The 23,397-nt window shown below is 36.0% G+C and overlaps 1 protein-coding gene across 6 annotated transcripts in view; it reads left to right on the top strand.

Moving 5' to 3' along the window:
* Positions 1–23,397, top strand: part of STXBP5L (syntaxin binding protein 5L) — a 202,730-nt gene that overhangs the window by 66,439 nt on the left and 112,894 nt on the right. For all 6 annotated transcript variants that reach the window (XM_075764835.1, XM_075764825.1, XM_075764817.1 and 3 more), the window contains exons 3-4: positions 6,512–6,593; positions 8,938–9,038. In XM_075764835.1, coding sequence (XP_075620950.1) covers positions 6,512–6,593; positions 8,938–9,038 — 183 coding nt within the window. The remainder of the gene's footprint in view (positions 1–6,511; positions 6,594–8,937; positions 9,039–23,397) is intronic.

Below are 23,397 nucleotides of genomic sequence, written 5' to 3'. Positions count from 1 at the left end.
AAGCTTTTTACCAGGTGTGTTTGTAAACAAGCTTTACAGATATGCTCCTCTTTGACTAAATGTGTCTGCATTTAGAAATTTCTCTGAAACAACAGCCCCTGTGAATAGAATCAATACACCCTTCATGCACTTCTGCAGATTTCAGTTTTCACTCGTTGTTGCCTTTCTTGTTTTCATCTGTATGTGTCAGTGAGCTTGCTAAGGTTTATGACTACAGGAAAAAAAAGAGGAAGCCCGCTGTAAATACAGACTCTTAATGTTGTTTGTTACTACTGCAAGAAGTACAGTCTCAAAACATAGCGCTTTCAGGGTGGCTGCCTGGCAATGTGGAGCTTTTACAGACTAGTAACTCAATGGCTGAAGGTGAATATAGAGCAAGGTGGTTTCTGTTAATTATTTTATATATATGTATATACACAAATGGAAATTGAAAAATATTCATATTCCACAAATGGAATATGAAATTACTCACCTACATGTTATTTGCTAGAGTCATTACCTCTGAGTATCTCCTTTTCACAATTTGCTATTTCAGGTTTAGGGTTGATTGAGTTCAATCACATGGTGATTGTATTTGTACTCTGTTTCTGGAACAGATGATTCTGAAAATGACAAAGATCTTGGAAGGTAGTCTCACGAAGAGATGAAAATATACAGCCCTATGAGTGTCGGTAATGCTTGGGGGATCTGTAGATATTTTGGGAAATAAAATGGCTTCCAAATTCATAGAAATCAAAAAATTGTGAATAGTGTTGATGTGAATTTGCATTTTACGCAAATAAATGGTCATATTTTGAATAGCATTCATTCAGCTATCCAACTGTAGTGTATGTATAGAGACTTGTCATTAAATACAAGCTATCTGTAAGTTCTTTAACCTGGAAGAAATCAAAGTTGCCGAAAGCATATTTTTCAGCTTGTATGTATCTTAATGGATATTTAACTTCCTGAGATTGACTCTTATGTAATTTGTATGCATGAACAGAGAAATCTATGTCAAGAAAAATAAACACGACAAAGGTCATTGTAGACCAAAAATTCACGCTTATTGGTGCCAAAAATATTTGTCTGTATTTATAAAACACATCACATTTAGCATCCTAAGAAAGCAGCCAAGTGCAGCAGTATTTCACCTTTTCATACTGGAGGGTAAAAAAAAAAGAAGAGCTCTTTATTTAAATAGCCGAATGAACTCAAGACAGAATGAAGCTCGTTGTAAAACTGACTCCTTCTGTGTTTAAAACAAAAACCACTAAGAGTTATTTTTTCATAAAGCAGTGTCCAGTGAATCCACAGCAAATAGAAGACCATAAAGCTAGGATTAGGTTGCATGTCCTTTTTAAAGAATTTGGTGAGCTCATCTACATGTAGTTAACAGAATGAAACTTGGTAGGGGGGCGCTTATTTTTTGCAAACCAATGGAGAAGTCTCAAAAACCATAAACAATATGATTTCCTGATTTGCTAAGGTAATTAAGAGGTGTCACACACACATATTAAGAAACTATATTGAATTTAAGGAATAATAAAATGCTGTATACGTTTTTACATTGTATTAAAGAAACCGTTACCAACTTGATATGTGGCTCTGTTTTTGATCCTTGAAAGAAGTTGAGAACAAATTCCGAAACATGTAAGAAAAAACATAAGGCTGTTCAAAAGCTAACAAAACTGCTGTGTGACGTGAGAATGAAGGAGCTGAGGGGTTTTTGTTTTTATTTATGCAGAAGATGGGCAAGATACAGCTTGATCACAGTTTTAAAGCAGGCAATTTCTGCTAATAGAAAGTTATTTAATTTAGCATAGAAAGGCGTAATGAGATCCAAAGGCTTGTAACTGAAGCTAAATGTATTGATTTTACATATAGCATGACATCCTTAATAGTCATATAACTAAACACTGCAGCAATATACTTCAGAAATCATGGATTCTCTGCTGTTTGAAATGTTTAAATGAAGATAAAATATCTCATGGAAAGAGAAAAAACCCTCAGTTTGAAGTGCAAAACCTGGGACTGTAGCATTTATTTGTACCAGAATATGCACTCTCCTTCATAGACAGAAAATTAATGTATGTGAGACTTACAGAAATTCCACAAAGGAGCTGTAAAACTGTGTTATTCCAGGAACTGAAAGTAGCTGTGTTCAGAACTGCAAATCTAGGTGATGAAGATTATGTTTTCATAATTGTTGTCTTTTGACAAAATACATCCTGTGACACAAATATAACTGACTAACCTTCTGGTTGTTTTAGTTGGTTAATAGTGTGGACGAATCCTTTGACCGTTCTATTACTGAATTATTTAGTTAAATATGCTGGTGCTTTTTAAACTGATAAATCACTCAACTCAGTGGAATAGATCTTCTGCAAGAAAAAGCTGTCCTATATTCAAGTTACACACTCAATCAATTTTACAGTTGGTTTATGTAATGGAGTAACACCAGCCCACAAACATCTGTTCTTAGGGTGCTGCATATTCCTACTCAAATGTGCACCAGTGAGTGTAGATCAGATGACAGGACTCCGTCAAGCAGCAGTTACTTCTGCAGCACCCCACAATTCCTAAATATTTTAAAGGAGAGGCTATAAATGGATGTTGCCCATTTCTATGTGTGTCTTTTAAAAAACAGTGGATGTGAGATCATGATTTCTGCTTAATAATTATAACCACTTACTTTAGTGTTCATTTCTGTACATAGATTGTTTTTAGTCGTGGAAGAAGTTAGTTAAGTAGTCGGGGGAAAAAATGCAGTTGCTTATTTACATAGCTTGATGTCATTTTCTTCTATGGAAGAGTTTTGGTTTTGAAAAAGGTGCCATATGTAATTTAACAGTTTTTACTTGACAGGGGATATTTGTTAGCTGCTTGGCATGCCTTGGCAGGAGATCTTTTATGATACCATGTCTTCAGTTCCTCTGCCTTGCAAGGAGGAACAAATCAGACTGCAGTCCTTGTTATTGCAAAAAGATTTAATCTGAAAACACTTGGATCTGACACTACTAAACAATCACCCATCTCAGTGAAGAAAAACATGTCTTACCTCTGGATGTTCTGGTCCTAAAATGTTAAATACCTGCTGCAGGTAACAGTGGTCTCAACTCTAGGAGTCAGTTCTAAAATATCTGCACTTCTGGTTCTCAGCGAACACACAAAACTTTCAAGTCTTTAGATTGCATTAGTACTCACTTCTGAGAAGAATGAGAGACATCAGATCTGTATGTATCACATATTAAAAATGAGTCATGGAACAAGAAAGTTGTGGAATGCTGCGGAAAGTTTGGTCATAGATCATGCTTATGAGAAGCTTTGCCCATTGATACCTTTCCTATGTATGTAATTATTCACTAGCAACTTTGGTCTCCAGTAAAACATATCCTCATATGCATATGCTCTGACATCAGGCATTCAAGATACAGTGAGTATGGGTATGAGACTATCACATAAATATTAACTGATCTTTACACAAATGACCAAAAAGATTTGGAGAGAAAACCTGAATTGGGTTGTAATATTGGGAAATGGAAATTTTCTTTAACTTGTGATGGAATGGCCCAAGACATGAAAGCATAAATTCTTTGTTAATAATGTATTATACTGCCATGGAAGTCTGCATCTTGGAAGCTGAATTCAAGTACTTAAAATGAAGTGTCCTAACAACTGATTTTAATTTTTTTTTTTGGTCAAAATAATGATAAGTTTTGGAATAACAGGATGTTGAAATAGTCTATGAAAACCTGTCACATACAAGTGAATACAGAGCAAAATATCCTATTTCACACATATAGATCTTAAAACCAGGATTAAATGTTGTTTTCAGAAGGAACATTGTTCTATTAGAATGATATTACTGTCACACGTTCACTGCTTGATGCACATAATTCTGATTCTGCTTGTTTCACTTTGGATCCCAACAGACATCCAGACTTAGTTTTCATCTTTTTCCCTTTTATGTATAAATTAAGATAAACTTGCATGTCTATGAAGGCCCCTGGGAGATCCAGCATTCTGATAAGAGAGAGAAGATAGTGACTGGCTTTTATCCTTGAAACCCATGATGTCTATTTTGAGGTATTCAGATGTATCTGTATTAGTCCTCCTTTTTAATATCTTCAGAGATATTCCACTCTCCCTGATAGCAGAGTCGTTATTTAATAAAAAAAGCAAAAGTAGAAGAATAAATTCAGTCCAAAGCCTGTATTATAGCTACTTCTGCTGTATGTCCTGGTAGAGTACACTGGTATGAAAAAAATTGATGAGACAAGGTTGTACTTCTCCATGCTTGGCAGCAAAGCACAGAATTTGCAGAAGATGGGCTAAAGTGCCAAGAACATGTGCCAAGTCATCATGTCTCTTCAGCTCCTTCTGCTGGAAGGACCTCACCATGTTTGAAAACCACTATCAGTCAGTGATAATGCTGCTATTTAAGCATCAGTCCTTACTTTAGGGCAATTGGCCAGACTGAAGCAGACGGCACAATTTCTCTCTTATTTTAGTAATTTGTGAAGTATTTCAGGGTGAACACTTATGCAAATAAATGTGAATTATTGGAGAGTGCTTCGTTTGTTTGGGATATGCTGAAAGAAATAATCTACTTTGTTAGGATGTTTCCTAGAAAACTGACTTAGCATAATGCTGATGCTGAAGGGTGACAGCCACTTAATCAGGGCATTGCTAGTGTAATTTTCGTTAAGGACTATCATTAGCTAGCACCATTCAGTACTTATACTGAACACAAAGTTCAAGTTAAAGGGAAAACACTTGCCTGTTAAAACTACCACTCAGTTTGAAATCTCCAATGAGTTGGTTGATTGGTTGGTTTTGGCACTAGTCTGGCTTCCTATCACCTTACAACAAGTAGTGGGGAACAATGTAGAGTGCCGCAGAGCAGTCATTCAAAATGGACCAGAGGATTACCATGAATCCTTAAAAAATATCCTAGACTACCATATATCTTTATTGTCCATTTTAAATAGTTTAAATTATGCACAGGTTTTTATTATTGTTTTGGTTATGATGGTGTTCAGGAGTACAGTTTGGGAACAAGTGGCAAATACTTAAGTTTTTTGTCTACCTTGCTGTCCTGTAATGTAGTTATGATGTTTTATACACAGTTTTTCATCTGTAGATACCATTACACTGAGATCACTGTCAAAGATATTGTTATTCTTTTGTAAAACACTATCTCCAGCTTACAAATAGGGAAACGAAGGCACAAGGGCAAAAAGATACTTTTTTTTTTTTCTCTAAGGTTGTCCAGTAGACCAGTTGGCAAAGTCAGGAGTAGAGCTCAGGTCTCTCAAGGTCAGTGGTCTCCATTAAACTACTTGTTTAATCACTGGAAAAGTAATTAGTTAATACTTTAAAATTTTAACCCTCAAATTTGCTAATCTATGGTTTTTACTTCCCTGAGGCCAATTTTAGAATGGTTTACTGCAAGTCTCTTCACCTCTGAAAGGGGAAGTAAAGATTCTAACATTTGCCTGCAGTATAGGTGGAGAGTTGGCATTTTTGTTCATGATTTTACAATATGGTAGTATGATCATATATAACAAGTAGATAGGGCTTTATGTTGTAAAATCTTGTTTCTGATCATAATCTTGATGTTTTGAATACATATGGAGGTGTTTCACCTGTTCCATACAACATGGTTTTTAAAAATACATTTCATATGCTTCTTTTCTTTTACTTTTTATCTTTGGCAATTTTCTGGAACAGCAGTTTCTCATTAAAGTCTCTTGACTCAGATGGGAAAGGCCATCATCTAAGTTAGGGAGATAGCAATTTAGCATGCAGAGAAAAAGACTGAAAGAGAACTGCTAGAAAGCTACATTCATGATCTATCTGGACAACAAGATACTACTTGTAAAGCAGTGTGTTGATGTTGATTCCAGGTGAACTAGCTGGGTCGCCAGAAGCAGTGTAACTGTGGTCTTGCTCATACTGGGGATCGGACCGGGAAGGTAGCTAGACTGAGGTAACTCTGCATGGCACTGCATTATGCTTCTGTTGATGAGACAGAGAGCAATAGTTACATGTGAGCTTTTATGTAAGTGTTAAATGACTCACTCTAAAAAGCATTTTCTCAGATTTAAAAAAGAAAGCCTGCTACAGAACTGCATTACTGACCTTAGTCCTAAATTATTAATTTTATAATGTCTTGATTAGTAGAAAACACACATACATTCATGTGTTATATGAGCCAATAATGCATAAAAAGAAATTTAAGATGCATCCTGCTGAATTTTTGTGTTAATTCATGTACTTTATTTCACAGGCAAAAAAACCCGGGCAAGAACAGATCATTCACAATTGCATGTGTTTCAGCCTGATGACGGTACTTTAATTAGAACAGTGGAAAGTCAGCATGCATTCTTTTGTTTTACAGAAAGCAAGAAGAATTGAGGTTAATTAAAGGTTAATTAGAGTTTAATTGGTAGTTCTTTTTTTTTTTTTTCCTCTTTACTTCTGGTGATAACAGGAATGTTAGAATCCTTGACTTTGATGGCAACAGATTGGGCAGACCTGGTGTTGATTGCTACTGCCAACATGAAAGTGGTGCTGCAGTCCTGCAGCTCCAGTTCTTAATCAATGAGGTAAGGACATATTTACTTTGATTCTTCAGTATAAATTTAGTTGAATAAGTCAATTAGTGTATTGTAACTGAAAGATATAACTTTTCACGTTAACGAATTGTGCCAACAAGTGGCATACATCCGGAGGAAAAGTATTACCTTCATATACGTCAGTATAAAGTACTGAACAAAAGACAGTCAATATATAAATGTCTGCAGAAAGGTGTAAAATCCATTAAATTATTAAATATACTGCAGAGTCCTGTTTCAGATGATAGATAGAAATTAATAAATGAGCTAAGACTTTCTATGGAAATATATTGATGATTATTGGCTGAAAACTCAATAGTTGGGGATATGCTAATACTTGAAGCAAGGAAAAGCAATTGCAAAACTAAGTGTGTTTAGTTTTTGTAAATGGTTTGTTAAAATCAAGTTTAGATAACATGAAAAAACAGTGACAGATTATAGCATGCTCTGCGCAGAAGATCTCTGGAGATGGTAATAGGCAAGAAGAGTTTCTGGAGCGTATAAATCTGGGGTTTTTTCTAGAACCTCATAACTGGGCCAAAGTATAAGTTAATCATAGTTCAGTTTTAATTAATTTTCTCCTGTGATATAAGAAAATACTGCTGACAGTTTCAAGTCCTCTTTCTAAGCATGGAGATCTTCTCATGAGAGCTTCTCAAGGAAAGAGTTTTAGTTTTGTGGGTGTTTTAAACCTGGGAAATTTTTTTTTTTTCCACACCTGTTTGGAGAAAGTACCTGAACCACAGAAACTGAGGAGGCAGGACTGAAACTTTAGTCCAGTGGAATACTTTAGAGGAAGGCAGGGATGAAAACAGGGAGGCCAAGGCTTGAATCAGTGTTCTTTCTTTTGATTAGGTGACTGGCAGAACCCCTAATACATAGGATTAATTTGATTTCTGTGGTGGAGCTTCTCTCTGGCTTACCAGTACCTGAAGGGGGCCTACAGGAAAGATGGTGAGGGACTGTTTATCAGGGAGTGTAGTGACAGGACAAGGGGTCATGGGTTTAAGCTGAAGGAGGTTCAATTTAGATTAGATGTTAGAAAGAAATTGTTTACTGTGAGGGTGGTGAGGCACTGGAACAGGTTGCCCAGAGAGGTTGTGGATGCCCCATCCCTGGAAGTGTTCAAGGCCAGGTTGGATGGGGCTTTGGGCAGCCTGGTCTAGTGGAGGGTGTCCCTACCCACAGCAGGGGGATTGGAACTAGATGATCTTTGAGGTCCTTTCCAACCCAAACCATTCTATGATTCTATGATTTGCCCAAACTCTTCGGGAGATGAGAATTAAAGCATAGATTACACTGTATTAGAGAATTCTCACCTTCATATATTTCATTTGCATGTGTCAACATTGAAAAGAACAGTTGCTAGGATTAGGAAGGAAATTGAAGATGCAAGAAGAGAAGTTTATCAGTCAGTCATAGTTGGTATGATCTGATCTTTCAGTTACATTCTTGCCCTTTCTCAGAATTATGCGTTGCCTTCTGTTTTGGCAATATCTAGTTCCTCTCTGCCATAGTAATACACAGGTATAGATCCTTTGTACTAGACCTGATCTGAGGTGTAAATGTAGTAAACCACCGCAGCAGCAGTAGAGAGCTTCCTCTGCAGTCCATTTTCACATTGCATCACTGTTCCATGGTGAGGAGAAAGATAGTAAGAAGGAGGTAGAATAAGTTCACTTCAAGCTGTGCAGGCAGATAGAGGTCTGGACCTTGGAAGATGTCCATTTTTGGGGCACCAGAAGCAGAACCAGTCTTCAGAGTATTTCTGATTGTGATAAAGAAACTGTCCTTTTGTCTACATCTCTTAGTTCTTCTTAGGTCCTCTCCCTCTGCTACCTGTCCCTACTCTTATCTGCATCTTCTTTTCACAGTTCTGGTTTTGAAACTTCTATTGTCTTGATATGACAGTGCTTGGCACTGTCGCTTGTGTGTATGTGTGTGCACTAATCGCTTTTTCCTTTAGTTATATCCTTCACACTCACCCTTTTAAGTGTTGTCTGTCCTCCTTTTCGTTAATCTCTATGCTTATGTAGAAATATGTGAGAGCTCATGTGTATAACCTTGGTACAAAGCTTTGATTTGTATTTTAAATTGATGGAATTTTTATTTAACTTTGGCTGATCTTGTACTAAATAAAAATATTTACATTTACCAGATCAATTCAAATTGACTGTTATTTATGGTAGAATATATTTTTTCTAGAAGAAAGCAATCATTTTTCATAAACTGTATAATTTTCTACAGGTAGATCATTAACAGTAAGCATCACTTAAGAATATGAGAGAATCTGCAGAAAAGTAATATGTTGTGCTGTATTTTGTGTCTGCTCTAGGGTGCTTTGGTCAGTGCAAGTGCAGATGATGCACTTCATTTGTGGAATCTCCGACAGAAACGACCAGCTATCCTACATTCTCTGAAATTTAACAGAGAAAGGTAAGACTATATGACACAAAATAAAAATGTCATAATAATAAAAAAACCCCAAACTTGCTTTCCAGATTCTAATAATACATGCTTATTAGTTTGCCTTTCTAAAGGAGGATATAGTTTTGTCTTGCAATTTTTTCTTCCATTGTTTGAGTCTTGTTTCCACAGAACAAAAACTTTACTTTCTCTTTCTGCAGCCTTCTCAAACTAGAAAAATTTTATCTACTTTTTGTCAAAATGATTTTCATTTTATCTTCTATTTTTATGAGCAAACGTGAACAGTAATGTGTTTGTTTTTCTTAAGACCAGACACAAGCACTGTGATCCTTTTGGCTGATCTGCTGTTCAGTACTAGCCAGAGTACTCAGCTGGCTATATCAGGGAAATAATACTTTTCTCTACCTTGAAAGGGTTTTATTTTCTTAAAATACTGGAAGTTTAGCAGAAATAAATTGTGAATGTGGGAAACCATGGTAAATGCCAAATGAATCAGAGACTGTTTATCTAAATTTTACTTTATCAGTACTAAATTTTGAAATCCCTACTGATAATAGATTAAATGAGTGGTTATAATTTTCAAACTCAAACAAACAGAAGCTTAGAACTCTAACCTGCATTTAGTCACCCAAGTAAAACCTGCTACAATATTATGGAACTTGAATGCTACAATTTTATTAATATTAAGAAAAAGGTCTGTGTTTCTATTAAGGAATTAGGTCAGTAGTTAGAAGAACAAGGTTCAGTACTTAAGTGTAGCAGTTGGGGGGTTTTTGTGAGTCCTTGAGCAATACAGATATTCTGTACTTCATCTTTGGGATGGATTTTTTTGAAATTTGAAAACATAGGTATAATACATAGTATGGTTTTGACTGGAAATGATATTGTAATTCTCTTAATATATATAATCAGTGTTTCTTGAGGTGCAGCAACTTCTTTTAGAAATTTATATATTTGCTTGTGCAGTGGTGAAAGATATCAGTACTTTCCCAGACCTATGAAGTAAACAGGCTCATCAAAGCTTTAGCTGCCGCAAACCTGAAAATTATTATGGAAATAAACTTTTTCTTTGTTGTTTATTATTCAGATACATATCATCTTTGCACTTAAATGTCACCAATTTGCAAGTTTTGTTGTGGGAAGTACTATGTAATAATTTAGAAAATATACATCCTAATTCCAGGGTTTTCGTAACCTGTAGCAAAAGTATATCAAGTGGTTTGGGACTGCACAAGGGAAGCTGAAAAAGAAAAATTATATGTACATTTGCTAGCTACTTCTTGACAGTAAGTCATCATTTTACATATGTTGAAAAATTTGAATTGTGATATTCTCATCAAGTAGGTACATTATCCACAATTTGTCAGTGATAAATCTAAATATTGTAGAAGTTATTCCAGTACATCTTGGTCTAGCTCTCCCAGCCAGCAACCTTCCATACAACCTAAGGAATCAATACTTATAAGAATGCAGTGTCTGTTTGCCTATCATTCTCTTCAGAGAGCCACATGGTATCTTGGTCAGAATTTTATCAGAATTTCTTATTAAAATAAACTCACACACATTTGGGCTTTGCTGAGAGCAAAACATTTGTCATCACATTTACCTAAATTTTCTTTTTCTTCTGACAGTCTGAAACATTGGGCAAAATATTTGGAAGCAAGTTATTTAGAATACTAGAAACCTTGGCATAAAACCGAATTGTGTAATGACATTTTTGAACTGAGGTTTAAAAAGGATCTGAGGATGTAGTTATTTGTAACAAATGCATAGCTATACTGCCTTTTATCAAAGTCTAGTAAGTTGTGAGTAAAAAAAATACTATTAGTTCTTTTATGCATAATTTAAGTAACTGGTACAATCACTTCCATTTAAATGATTTTTATTAGCATGTCAAAGACTATGAGGTAAATATCCTGATACACTGCTATATAATATTGTCAAAAAAGTAGGCCCACTTTTAAATTAAAAAAGTTTTCAGTAAGTATGAAGAAATAACTTTGTAGGCAGACCTTTTTCTTCTCGGGGTTCTCTAGAACTGCTCTAAGTTTTTGGTGTTTTAGAAAACTTTCAGTTTTCTAAGCTTGATTACACATTTAGTATGTAAAATTCAGCATAAATCTCTGGGCAAGTAGCAAAAACATAAGGCTAAAACCCTCATTAACCCTCTCATTAATCTGGAACAGTATATATATGCTATATATATGTATGTATATGTTTCTCTGTATATATGCCTAACCAAGTTAAGTCTAAAAGAGAGCTTCCATTTTTTTTCTGAATATACATTCTGTGTTTGAGCACCGAAGTTACAAATTCTGTGATGCTCAGAGAAATAGCAAATAATGGTTGCCTTAGCTATAAGAAATTTGTGGCAAAATGGATATAAGGGGAATTTGGAAGGATGATAAAGCAGTAAGATCAAAATTTATTTTCTTCAGGAAATTCAAAGGTCCATCTTCCAAAAATTAATGTCGTCTTTACTGTTGGAACAGTACAAAAAATTAAAATATTTTCGCCCTCTCCTCTTGCAGGGAGAGATTAAGGGAAAGCCAGAATCATACTGTAGAGAGAAAGATTCTTTCTTTTCTCTTATTTTAAGTTTGTGACCCAATGAGCTGGTTTTGATATTTCTTAAATGGGGAGAAATGCTTATTGACAGAAAATAGGTTTTAAAATACTGATGCATGTTTTCAGAAAACAGGTATTGAAAAAGGCCATACATGGAAGTGTTTAGACAGTCAAAGGCTAGTTCTTACAAGAAGACCACTTATAATTTAATTTAATTTTACATTTAGACAGCTTTTACAGAGCCAAACACATAATTATTCAGATGCAGTTTACCCATGAAAATGGAGCATGTTGCTGCTTCAAATTCTCTTATTGCATGTCTCTCTTGAGGATTTATAAATATTCCAATTTTATTCATATAGTATATTTGCCTCCTTGGTACACTATTTGGTTTAGATATTTTTTTCTGAACAATTGGCAGATTTATTTCATGAAGTGATGCACTATAATGCACTTAATTACTTGAAATTCTGATATTTTATCTGCTTTTGATGAGGAAGATCATTGTGTTAGTCCAGATTCTTGATTAATTTGACTTCAATTAATTAGCTTTTGTGTAGAATCAGTTTATTCTGAGTTTTTAAAATATTTGATGCATGAACCATACAGCTGTTAGATTCTGTTAAATGGATCAATGCTATTTAAGTCTTTGGCTATTACTCAGTGCATCAGTTTTGATATTGTTGAAATGTTTAATTTGCAATTTGCTTCTGTTTCTTGACATTTAAGATTGCAGGGTAATGGACTAAAATCTGCTCTTAGCAGTGTTTATGTATATGTTTATGCAACTACTTGAGTCAAATTTCCCCAAGCGTATACATATATTCCCTCCCGCAAAAGTCAAAACCATGTTTGTTCTTTTTTCAGATGTTGGTAACAACATAGATGTAAAGAGCAAAGAACTCTTAAATGCAAACACAAATTGTTTGTAAATAGATTTGCAGCACACTGGTTATCTTTCACTTATCCTGTAGCATTCAGTATTAAGACACCAAATGGTTTATGAATAATATTTCACTAACAAAATGCACTTTTGTAGCCATTAGGTCATAGTTTACAACCTCTCCAGATTTATTTTTTTCTTCTTCTGACCTATTGTTAAACTAATTTGCCTTTTGTAACTGATTTTATATGATATATTCTTGGTGACAAGCTGTCTCCTAGAAGATTGTAGCACTGCTCAAATAATTCTGGGATATGCTAATACAACATTAACAATATTAACTTGTCTCTGATAATTCACTGCACCTTTACTAAGTGTCTCTTTGGAGCAAGTGTAGAAGGAACACTGAAGAATGAGGCATAATGGCAAACTGATATTTTTGTTCTACAGTGTAATGCCCTGGACTTTTTAGCAAATTATGGTTTTGCCTTGTATCAAAATATAAGGTTATCATCTTGAATTTCTATTGCTATAATTGGAATGTAATACAATGCATTAAGAACCTTCAAGAAAATATAAATGTAAGTAATGTATTTCAGCGGTCAGCCCCATGCCATGAGCTGTGATGATAACATGGTTACTCAAAGACATGCTTGACTTGACAGTAGCATATGGTTGATAATGTATCATTTTCTGTTTCATTTACAAATAGGAAGCACAGATAAAACCTTTTAACCTCTGGAAACACTCCATAAGAATCTTTTCAGTACTTTTGAAGGATAACATTATGGTGATTTTCCTTATGTTAGTCCCTCTTTTTCCTTCTTTGATGTCATAGGAGATGCCAGATTCATCTTTAGTAGACATTTTAGGCAAAATAAATAACTCAGCTACTGGAATTAGCCACTGTCTCTCTCTGCTGCAAGGAACATTAGGATTAAGCTAAACTATTATAGGCCTTAATTTTTTTTTTAATACAGACAGAGCAGACTTCAGCAAGTATAGCTTTAAATATACAGCAGTTTACATAGTTTTCCTGTTTAAGATTAGTGCAACTAGGGTAGGAAAAAACAGCAAGGATTACAGTGTGAAATCCAGGTCCTGTAGGCCTGCGTGCATTAGTTTCACATATGAATAGGGTTCATCTTCTGTTATTCTGAAGCTCAGCTAATTCAGTTGTGTTGACTGACATGCAGGATAGCTCGCCTCTTCTTTTAGCCAGTGCTGACTGGCATCTTCCAAGTGAGCCGACAGCGCTACAGCAGTTTTATCCACTGACTTATACTCGGAATACATGAAGACAGTGTACAAGTTCTGTTGGGTCTTTAAATCCACCTGCAAGTGCTGTGTACCAATGCTGTAGCAGTACTGTAAGTGCCCTTCTGCAGAGGAATCACCAGGTGACAAAATCTGTATAACTGGCTTTGGGGCTCTGGTCTGGAACACTTTCTGTAGTGTTAACGCCATGCTGGCACAGAGGAAGAGGAGCCTTTTAAGTGGGTGACCTTTAAAGCAATGTTCTCAGTTAGTTGTAACTTACTGTTAATTAGAAACTTGACTGTTATATCTGAGATTTTGCAGTATTTGAACAAGGTGCTTGAGACTGTTACTGTAATGCTTGGAAGCAAGGAGGAAAAAAGGATATTTTTGGATCTGGTGACTTTTCTTTTGTGTGTTGGTCTATATTCTTTCCTGATACCAGCTGTATCTTTGTCTATCTGTCTTGCTGTATCTTTGCAGGATTTTGTATCATCTGTTGTTAAGAGTTTACCTCATCTAAATGACAGCAGGACACTATTGAATTAATACTGGTGACTGGCTGTGCAGTCTCAGCAGTACCTGTATCTCTTTCCTTGTGTGCTAGGGACTTGTGAGTTACTAAGATTATGCCTCATTGGTTGTTCAAAGAATTCCTGTGATTGCCCACTCATAAACAAGCCTCCTGGTTAATATTGTATAAATGCAAACTCTGTATTGTTTATATACTTTCAAATTAGTTAGAGGTCTGTCATCAAGCATGAAAACTAGTTCATAGGCTCAGTGCAGTTGCACAGCCGTGCCATACCACAAAATAGATTCTGATTACGTGGTGTGGTGCTGCATTTAGCTGTTCAAAAGAACCACAGAATGCAGATACAAAGCAATATTTCACCATACAGTCCTGCCTACCTTTTATACTGAGAGATGGTTTGTGGAAAGGATTTAAACTTTCTCAGGTTGATGATGGAAAAACCTGAGGAAAGCAAAAGAAGGCATGCTCTTGATTGGCATTTGTTTGCACATGTTGAAGAAATTTTTACAAAACTTCCTTGTGCACATTCTTTTTTTTCATCTTATCAAGAGTGTATTGCCAAGCGTGAAGACAGCACAGACCTCTAACATGTAAGGTAAATGTTAAATGTGTGTGGTGTGGTGTTGCATCAGCATTTGTCACTTTTGAAAGAATGATAATATAATAATAATATAATGATACTATAATAACAAATTAATGTCGTTTGAATGCAATTATTGAGCTTGGAAAGATTCCTGAAGCTCATAAAGAACACTTCTGGTCTATGGGGCTGAGCCTTAGTACTGCAGGGCAGGAAAGCGAACTTTGTCAAATGTCACTTCAGAAAGACAAAAGACTGGATACAAAGTCTCTCCAGTGAGACTGACCCAAATTATGGTCATGTAGTTACCACACATCTCTGCCTCCTCTGGTTTAAAAAAAAAAAAAAAAAAAAAAAAAATTACAACATTACATTCTTTTTTCAGGTCTTGCATCATGTTACAGAAAATTTTTTAGTACACTTGATCTGTAGGATCATTAAGAGCCATACGCTCATCCTGGAAGGGCAGTATGCAACCTAGTTGAAATGATGAATGTCTTGGTCATTAAAAGAAGTCTAGCAAAGTGTTTTGGTTTATTTTCTTCAACAGTCATTAGCTAAACAATCAAGAAAGAGCAAACCCACAAAATATAGATTAGCTTGTTGATACCAAGAATCAGCAGTTTTGATTTGATAGATTTATGAGATTATAGAATTCCACTAAAGTAGAATGAAAATTCACATAATCCCTGAGATTTTCTTTTTAATAGATCTTAAATATGTGGACCTTCTAGTGGATTTGAGCTGAAGGGAGCTCCTCAGTGTAGGTCCCTGTAGTTGCAGACCAGACAGCTCCTATACCTCCTTTTACATAATGAACAAGCTGACTATGTTTTGCATAGAGGTGCTGGTCCCTTATGATCCCATAAGAAAGGCACTCAGACTCTGTAAGTTGTCTATAAGGTCAAAATGTTGTTTATTAGAGCTAGCACTGTCAAGTACTAGAGAATAGTATAGATAATCTTACATCACTGTAGATGCTGGGAACCCTGAGTTGTGCAGCATCAAAGAGGCCTCCAGCCAGCAGGCTGGGCAGACGCCATCCATAGATAGGGTTATCCCATTTTGGTCCTTCAAGTTATTATAGGATTTTTCTGATAAGAAAACAGCTGTATTCATTATTGCTACTCTTCAACAGAAAGGACGTTCACACTAAAACTTCCTGCTGCGCTGTTAGATAAAGGCAAGGCCACGCAGATGGTGCAGTCACCAAGTTGGAGCTGCGTGAGGCTTCTCTGTTACAAGCCTGAAGGCTGCCGTGTACATCAGCCCAGCACAGGCTTGCCCCTGCTCAGGTTAACTGCTGCATGGATCACTAACTCCTCCGCATGCAATGGCCTCTCGGTCAAGATTGTGACAATATCATGTAACTATTCAAGCTTAAGTCCACTGCTCCTCCTATTACGGCAAATTGCTCCATGCTTATTTCGTCCTTCTGATGGCAAGAAACCTTCTGGCTTCAAGACGAAATTTATTTTTATGGCGCTTTTATACCCATTTATTCTGATATTCTGGTCTCCACATTGTCATGCATTTTAAATATTTAATCTCTCTCATTTGCAGTTAAACAGCTCATTCATATCCATTCACAATCTGCTTTTTTCCTTCTTTTTTTTCCACTACAAAAATCAAGTTTCTGTGTTTTCCTTTATAAATTTGCGTCTTCATTCCCTTTTCTTTTCTTTGGCCTTTCTTCTCATATCAGTTCTCGCTGAGCTGATGATTAGGCAAGGAAATATTCTAGATAGGGTCCCATCTGTGCTGTGCGCATGGACATTACCATTTTCTTTTGTAATCTCTGCAGGAATATGTTTACTGGTGCATACCATAATAACATCTTCCTTTTACATGGCTTCATCTTATCAGTGCTTGTGGGCTTGCTGTGATTGACTAATACACCCATAACACTTCTTCACTGATGTATATCTAGCTAGCAGGGAATGTGCTGCTTTGCAGTGCAATCCTTTAAGAGCGGAAGCAAAGCGAGACAAGCGAAATTGAAATTATCTTTTTCCATCACTTCTGTATCATGGGTTCCAACCCTAAAGTGGAAGTCCTTGTTCTTTGAAGTTTGAGGCCTTGCCCTTTGTATTTTAATTTCATTCTATTTCTTGCACTCATGCAGATTGTCCTTCCTCTGTAATATTGTATCCCTAAGAGATTTCATTAGCATTAGAACCAAGATCAGCTGTAAAACTAATACTCGAGAATCCCTCAAATATCCAGTAAAATATTTCTTTTTCAGTAAAATCAAGTGGAAAATAGACATTAAAACCAGAATTATATAGTGATTTTTTAATATTTTTTTTTAATAAATGCTGTATTTAATTTTGACATATGCTAGATTTCCTACAATTGGAATATTCTGGAATAGCCTATGTTTGGTAAACCTACCTTCCCTATTTTACCATAACTTTTCAAAATTTGTCCTTTTGAAACTCAAAACCTTAGTGTATATTTTTAAGTACATTTGAGCAGTTAGAAATAACATTACAGTCATAGCAGCACAGAGGACAACACAGCTTAACTTTATTTCTATCTATCTGGTTTAATTTTTTTATGCTTACCTTCGGGGGGGGTGTGGGGGGGTGGGTTTAATGCAATCCTAGATGGTGCCACTGCAGAGAAAGTTCTGCAAGAACTTAAGCTGGCAAGTTTAAAACTAGTTTGGTTTCTCTGTGCTTAAATTACACTGGGATATATGTTATTCTAAAATAATGTCACCTTTTATTGATTCATTGACTGTTTATTACAGAAGTTTCTTGGTTGCCATTTCCAGGAATATCTAGACCCTACAATTATTAGAAATACTTGTTTTCTAATCTGTACATGATGCAATAAACTCTTTTATAATACAGAAGTCCTGGTCATATTTTTCATTCTAGAATATTAAAAAGATCTCTGTTTAAATTCAAGGTTGGATCTGAATATAAGTATCTGTGTTCTTTTTTCAATGGTGTCTTTCCCCAAAGTAATTTTTAGTCCACCAGAGTTCTTCCAATATTATTATTTTCAGTTTCATTTCAATTAAAAATGTTCTTAAATGCATTATGCCACAGTATCTTTTTTTACACCTGTTTGCTAAACACCTTATCTGAAGGCAAATAGAGCTGTTTAAGATACTTAAGATCTATTTTTACACAGGTCTGTACATAAAGCTTCTATTTCCATAATAAGACTTTAATATATGCAGTAACAACATTAGCACAGTATACACATTCTGAATTACTTAATTTTTTACATCACCTGGCCACCTCTGGTTGTCTGCCTGAGTAAATTGCGTGTTGCTTGCTTTCCTCAGAAAAAATTCTTTAGCTCTTAGCAGTAGACATAATGTTGCTATATGCTGCAAAACTTTAGCTCGTGAGCTAAGCAGTGTGCTTGTTTCTAATGCTTTGTAGAAAATAAAGCATGTTTGTCAGTAGATTTCTGCTTTTTTGAGAAAACACAGGGTAACGTGTTATGTTGTTTTCACATAGCAGCTGCGTTGCCAAATTGCTCTAAGGCCAGGTTTGGATAGCAAAATTTAATATATGCACACAGCCATACATTGAACAACCGTGTTTTGCAGCTTTAGTCATAACAAATGAGAAGTCCAATACTGTAATACAAATATGCATCATCTACTTCATATCATACATACTCATATTAGACAAGAGCTAAAAAAGATGTCTTTTAAAATTTAAACAAGTTCAGACAGGATAAACAGTCTTAAATTATCAGTGGGAATTTTCAGCTCGCTACAGCTATAGTATAGTTACGGGAATTCTGTGTTTTTATATTTTGAAGTTTTCAAATTTGAGTTTTGAGACATCTTTCATAGTCCTGTTCAGATCTGTCCTTTGACTTTTTATTGCATTAGATTTCCAGGCATATATTAAAGCAGTGAAAACCATGCACCCATTCTGTTGCAGTAAGTCATTTGTTTCTTGGAAACCACACCACCCCTTTCCTGCCCAGGCACATGGCAGCTTCAAGCAGAATCCAATGCAATGATTTAGGATACTTTTCCTTCTGTCACAATAAACTCTGGGCATTATTCCAGTAAATCAGAAATAGAGCTAGTAATGTCAGTGTTGAGATTATCTCATTAAACAGTACATGAGCAGGAAGACAAGAGAGACTACAAATTGCAGAAAAACAAGGACTGTTAATCACAGAGTCCCTGTCTACTGAAGCATAACAAATGAGAACAGCTGGTCTCCAATAAGTCTACATGATTTTAATTGATGGAAGCTGTTAAGCAAAAAGCTGTGTATACACAGTAAAAAGTATACACATGTAAAAATGAAATTTTTTTTACTTTGAAGTCAATTTCAGTATTTCAATCTGAAAGTCATTCAAAATAGCTTGATCAATATTGATATAAAATAGGTTTAAAACTTGTTATAGTGAGAATGTATGATAAACAGATTTGTGTATGTTGAGGCAAGCAGGGGATGAAATACTCGCGTATCTTTAGTTTACTTTTCTAACAGCTATGTAAAGTCAAGCTGTTTAGCAAAAGACAAGTTTCAACCTTTCACCTTTGAGCTCAGTCTCAATTTACATTTTTGAAACTATGAGATTGGTAAGCAAAACCTGCATTTTTGATTTATAGCTTCAGTGTTGGGTGAAAAGATGAGAGAAACTCTACCCTCAGGTATGGGGGTTTTTTTGGTTTTGTTTTGTTGTGTTTTTTTAAATGCAGCTGCTACAAAATCAACGAAAGAAATCAATCAAAAACTTTCTCTTATGAGAGCATATCTCCTTCTTCCATCCTTTGATTTTTGGCTTTCTTTATTGCTAAGAAACTCAGTGGCTCTTATTGTGGTCTGTATTGCCCATCACTGTCACTATGCTCAGTATTAGAACTCCATTTTTACTTCACTTGTTCTCCATTAATTTCTTTGAAGATTAAGCACTATAAATAAGAAATAGTGATTTCACAAGCCACTAGACAAGAGAAAAATCATGTACACTGTCTTTGTCCTAAAGAAGAAAGGCAGAGTCGGTTTGCCAACCCTGATTCATTAATTTAATCACTTCACTGATTTTGTGGAACTTTTATTCTCATTTTTGTTGTCTAATGACCTTGAGTTGGCATCAGAAACAAATTGGAAGCCAATGAAAAGTATGCTGGTTTCTTGCAGCATCTTTTTTCTTTTTAAGGAGGCAAGTTTCCATGTAACTTCCTTGTCTTTTAGGTCAAAGTCTACACGTTACACTTGTTCAATCCACTGCACTACTGTTGTGTAACAGTAAAGATCTAGCCAGGGAGAGTATGCCACTGTCATCAGTGATCCTGCTCCCACATGTAAGACATCCCAATGAATTTACAGTCAAAACTGTAAAAGGGAGTTGACTAAAGAGGGTGTCTTTTTGCTGTGCATTTGTCCAAGAGGAAGGAAAGTTATTTTCTGTCATTCTGAAGATTAAACAAATTATTAGTAGCACAGGCTACAAAAATTGTCATCCCCTTGCACACTGAGATTTCAAAAGTGACTTTTAAGTTGTTCTGGAGCTCCAGTAATGCCAGTTAACATGATGCAGTGCTGCTGCTAAGGCAGGTAGCCATTGAGATACCGAGGGTGTGAATTTAAATGCCTGTGTCTTGTATTATTAGTGCAGCTGTCTTTTCATATGTGTTATGGCATGTTAAACAGGCCAGGATGATCTTTTATGGAGTAGAAAGAAGTTTAGTAATAAGAAATAAAATGGTAAAAAAAAAAAAAAGGGACCTGTTGCATGCTGTATACATTGAGTGTCCTTGTAAAGTGCTCATGAAAACTTCATAAGGTTTTATTTAAATACGTAAATTCAGTCTTTATTCAAGGGAGATCTCCAGGTTTACTAATCTAATAAAATGTAATCTATCTAATATGTTTTCGAACATGCTTTTTCTAATTTGTTCTAGGTTCTTTTGAGTTAACTGCTTGTAAATGATTTATGTTAACATATAGTTGCTACACTAATGTTTTGTGTAGTTAATATAAGCATTTGTATCTTAAGTATTTATGGAATGCTGTAAACTATTAATTACAGTTGTGATTGCAAATTCATTTGAAATAGTAAGCTCTCAAATTGTGGTGGCTTGACCCAGGCTGGAGGCCAGGTGCCCCCCAAAGCTGCTCTGTCACTCCCCTCCTCAGCTGGGCAGGGGAGACAGAATACAATGACAGGCTCATGGGTCAAGATAAGGACAGGGACAGATCACTCATCAGTTACCATCATGGGCAAAACAGACTTAACTCAGGAAAACTAAATTAATTCATTACCATTTCTTAAATTAGGGTAGTGAGAGATAAACCCAAATCTCAAAAGCACCTTCCTCTCACCCCTCTCTTCTTCCCAGACTGAACTTCACGCCCGATTTCTCTACCTCGTCCCCCCCAGCAGCACAGGAGGATGGGGAATGGGGGTTGCGGTCAGTTCATCTCATGTTGTCTCTGCCTGTTTCAGCACAGGCTTCCCACGGGGTCACAGCCTTCTTCAGGTGCCTCCACCTGCTCCAGCGTGGGGTCCTCCACGGGCTGCAGGTGGAATCTCTGCTCCCCATCATCCTCCATGGGCTGCAGGGGGACAGCCTGCTTCACCATGGTCTTCACCACGGGCTGCAGGGGGATCTCTGCTCTGGCACCTGGAGCACCTCCTCCCCCCTCCTTCTGCACTGACCTTGGGGTCTGCAGAGTTTTCCTCTCACATCTTCTTACTCCTCTGTCTGGCTGCAATTGCTCATGGTGGTTTTTTTCCCCTCTTCCTAACTATGTTATCCCAGAGGTGCTACCACCATCACTGATGAGCTCAGCCTTGGCCAGCGGCGGGTCCGTCTTGGAGCTGGCTGGCATTGGCTCTGTCGGACATGGGGGAAGCTTCTAGCAGCTTCTCACAGAAGCCACCCCTGTGCCCCGCCCCCCCACTATCAAAACCTTGCCATGCAAACCCAAAACAAAAATCGAGAATGGGCCTGACTGTAGGCTTATAGGGTTATTTCACCTGTCCAAAAGTTTTGCACAGGAACTTCTAGCTTTTGAAGAAACAGAGGAATGGCCTACTTTTACTCTAGATTGTTTTCATAGGAAAGAAGGAAAATGAGGAATTGAATATATTATTGATAGTGCTTTGTTTTGCAGTTTATATTTTAGTTTTTAACACTGTTAAGGATTAATAATCAGTCCTAATTTATAAAAATCAGGATGCTTCAGAATGTGCCAATAGATCCAAAGAAAAAAGAAACCTAGCTAGAGACAAAACCAAAATATCTTGAGAAAGAAATAGTTTGTCAACTACATTTCTTAAAATTTTACAAATTTTTTTCTGCTTCCTGTATTCCTCTTTCTTATTCTTGTAGCTTGTTTATGTATAATATTTCAGGTAAAGGACACCATGAAAAATGCATGTATTGTAAACACTTTGAAAGCAGCAGTGGACTACCAGCCAGGTTACACATCTAAATAATTTGCAAGGAGAATAGCTGCATAAGTTTTTTTGTTTTGTCAAAACAAATAACTGTATAAGGTATCTATCAGCACTATTTAAGCCTATTTGCCCAAAATGGATCTATAAAGTCAAAATATTTTTTTAACATTTTTTCCAAGTAGAATTTATAGAAGTGGGAAGGAGGGGTGTCTGTTAATTATATACAGCACATTCACAAATAGCTAGAAGAATACTTTGTTTAGGATATATTTATATTGAAATTCTAGTTTAGAGATGGAATCCTGATTTGTTGTACCTCAGCATTTGTATGGAATCCCTTTTAGTAAATTGTTCTAGTTCAAGCAGTAATTAATTTGAACAAATCCTATGGCCTGTGTTAAGCAGAAGAGAGGAGCCCCAAATGTTTGTTTCTTATATTACAGTCTGCAGATTCAGTTATTGCTGTTGTACAAATAATGACCATAATGAATACTTGTAGCTAAAGTGATATGAAATAATGACAAATAGAACTGTTCTGTGAACTGATTGAGTAAGCTGAATAATCCGAGATACTGCACTTGGAAAGGACGTTGGCAAACAGATGTATAGCAGTAGAAGGTAACTGTTACCGCTGCTTTGACTCCATATTTCATTCATGTTCTTTTGTAAAGAACATGTATTGAATTGCTTCATGTAAAGCAATTAATTTTAATGTCTCTTTCTTTGAAATATTGATCTCTACAGACTACTTTAAGAGGAGTAAGCTTAAGTAATGTCTTCAAGTGGTCCTACTGTTTGCATGTATTGATAGTTCAGTCAGGAAACAGGCACAGTAGCATATGAGCTAAATGATTACTTGTTTCACGGTGTTGAATTGCAAATAGTTTGTAACTTTCATTAAAAACCTAGGATTTCTTGCTAGAGATGATGCACTGAGTAGTTATAAACAGAATAGTCACATTCAGCTCCTAATTCAATGGAAAAATAGAACTAAGTTCTAGTTATTACAATCTTCATCAGATAGTCTTCATCTACTCGGTTCTGTCATAAACTTTAATCGTAGTGTACGCACTATAGCCTTAAAACAACAAAGAATATTTGAGCAGTCTGTGTAACACTCAACTGGAAAAAATCCGGAGATGGAAAT

Source organism: Balearica regulorum, chromosome 1, assembly GCF_011004875.1.
Source record: "Balearica regulorum gibbericeps isolate bBalReg1 chromosome 1, bBalReg1.pri, whole genome shotgun sequence".
In the NCBI taxonomy this organism is placed as follows: domain Eukaryota; kingdom Metazoa; phylum Chordata; class Aves; order Gruiformes; family Gruidae; genus Balearica; species Balearica regulorum.
The sequence above is the reverse complement of the archived record's forward strand: the minus strand, read 5'-3'. Positions and strand labels throughout refer to the sequence as shown.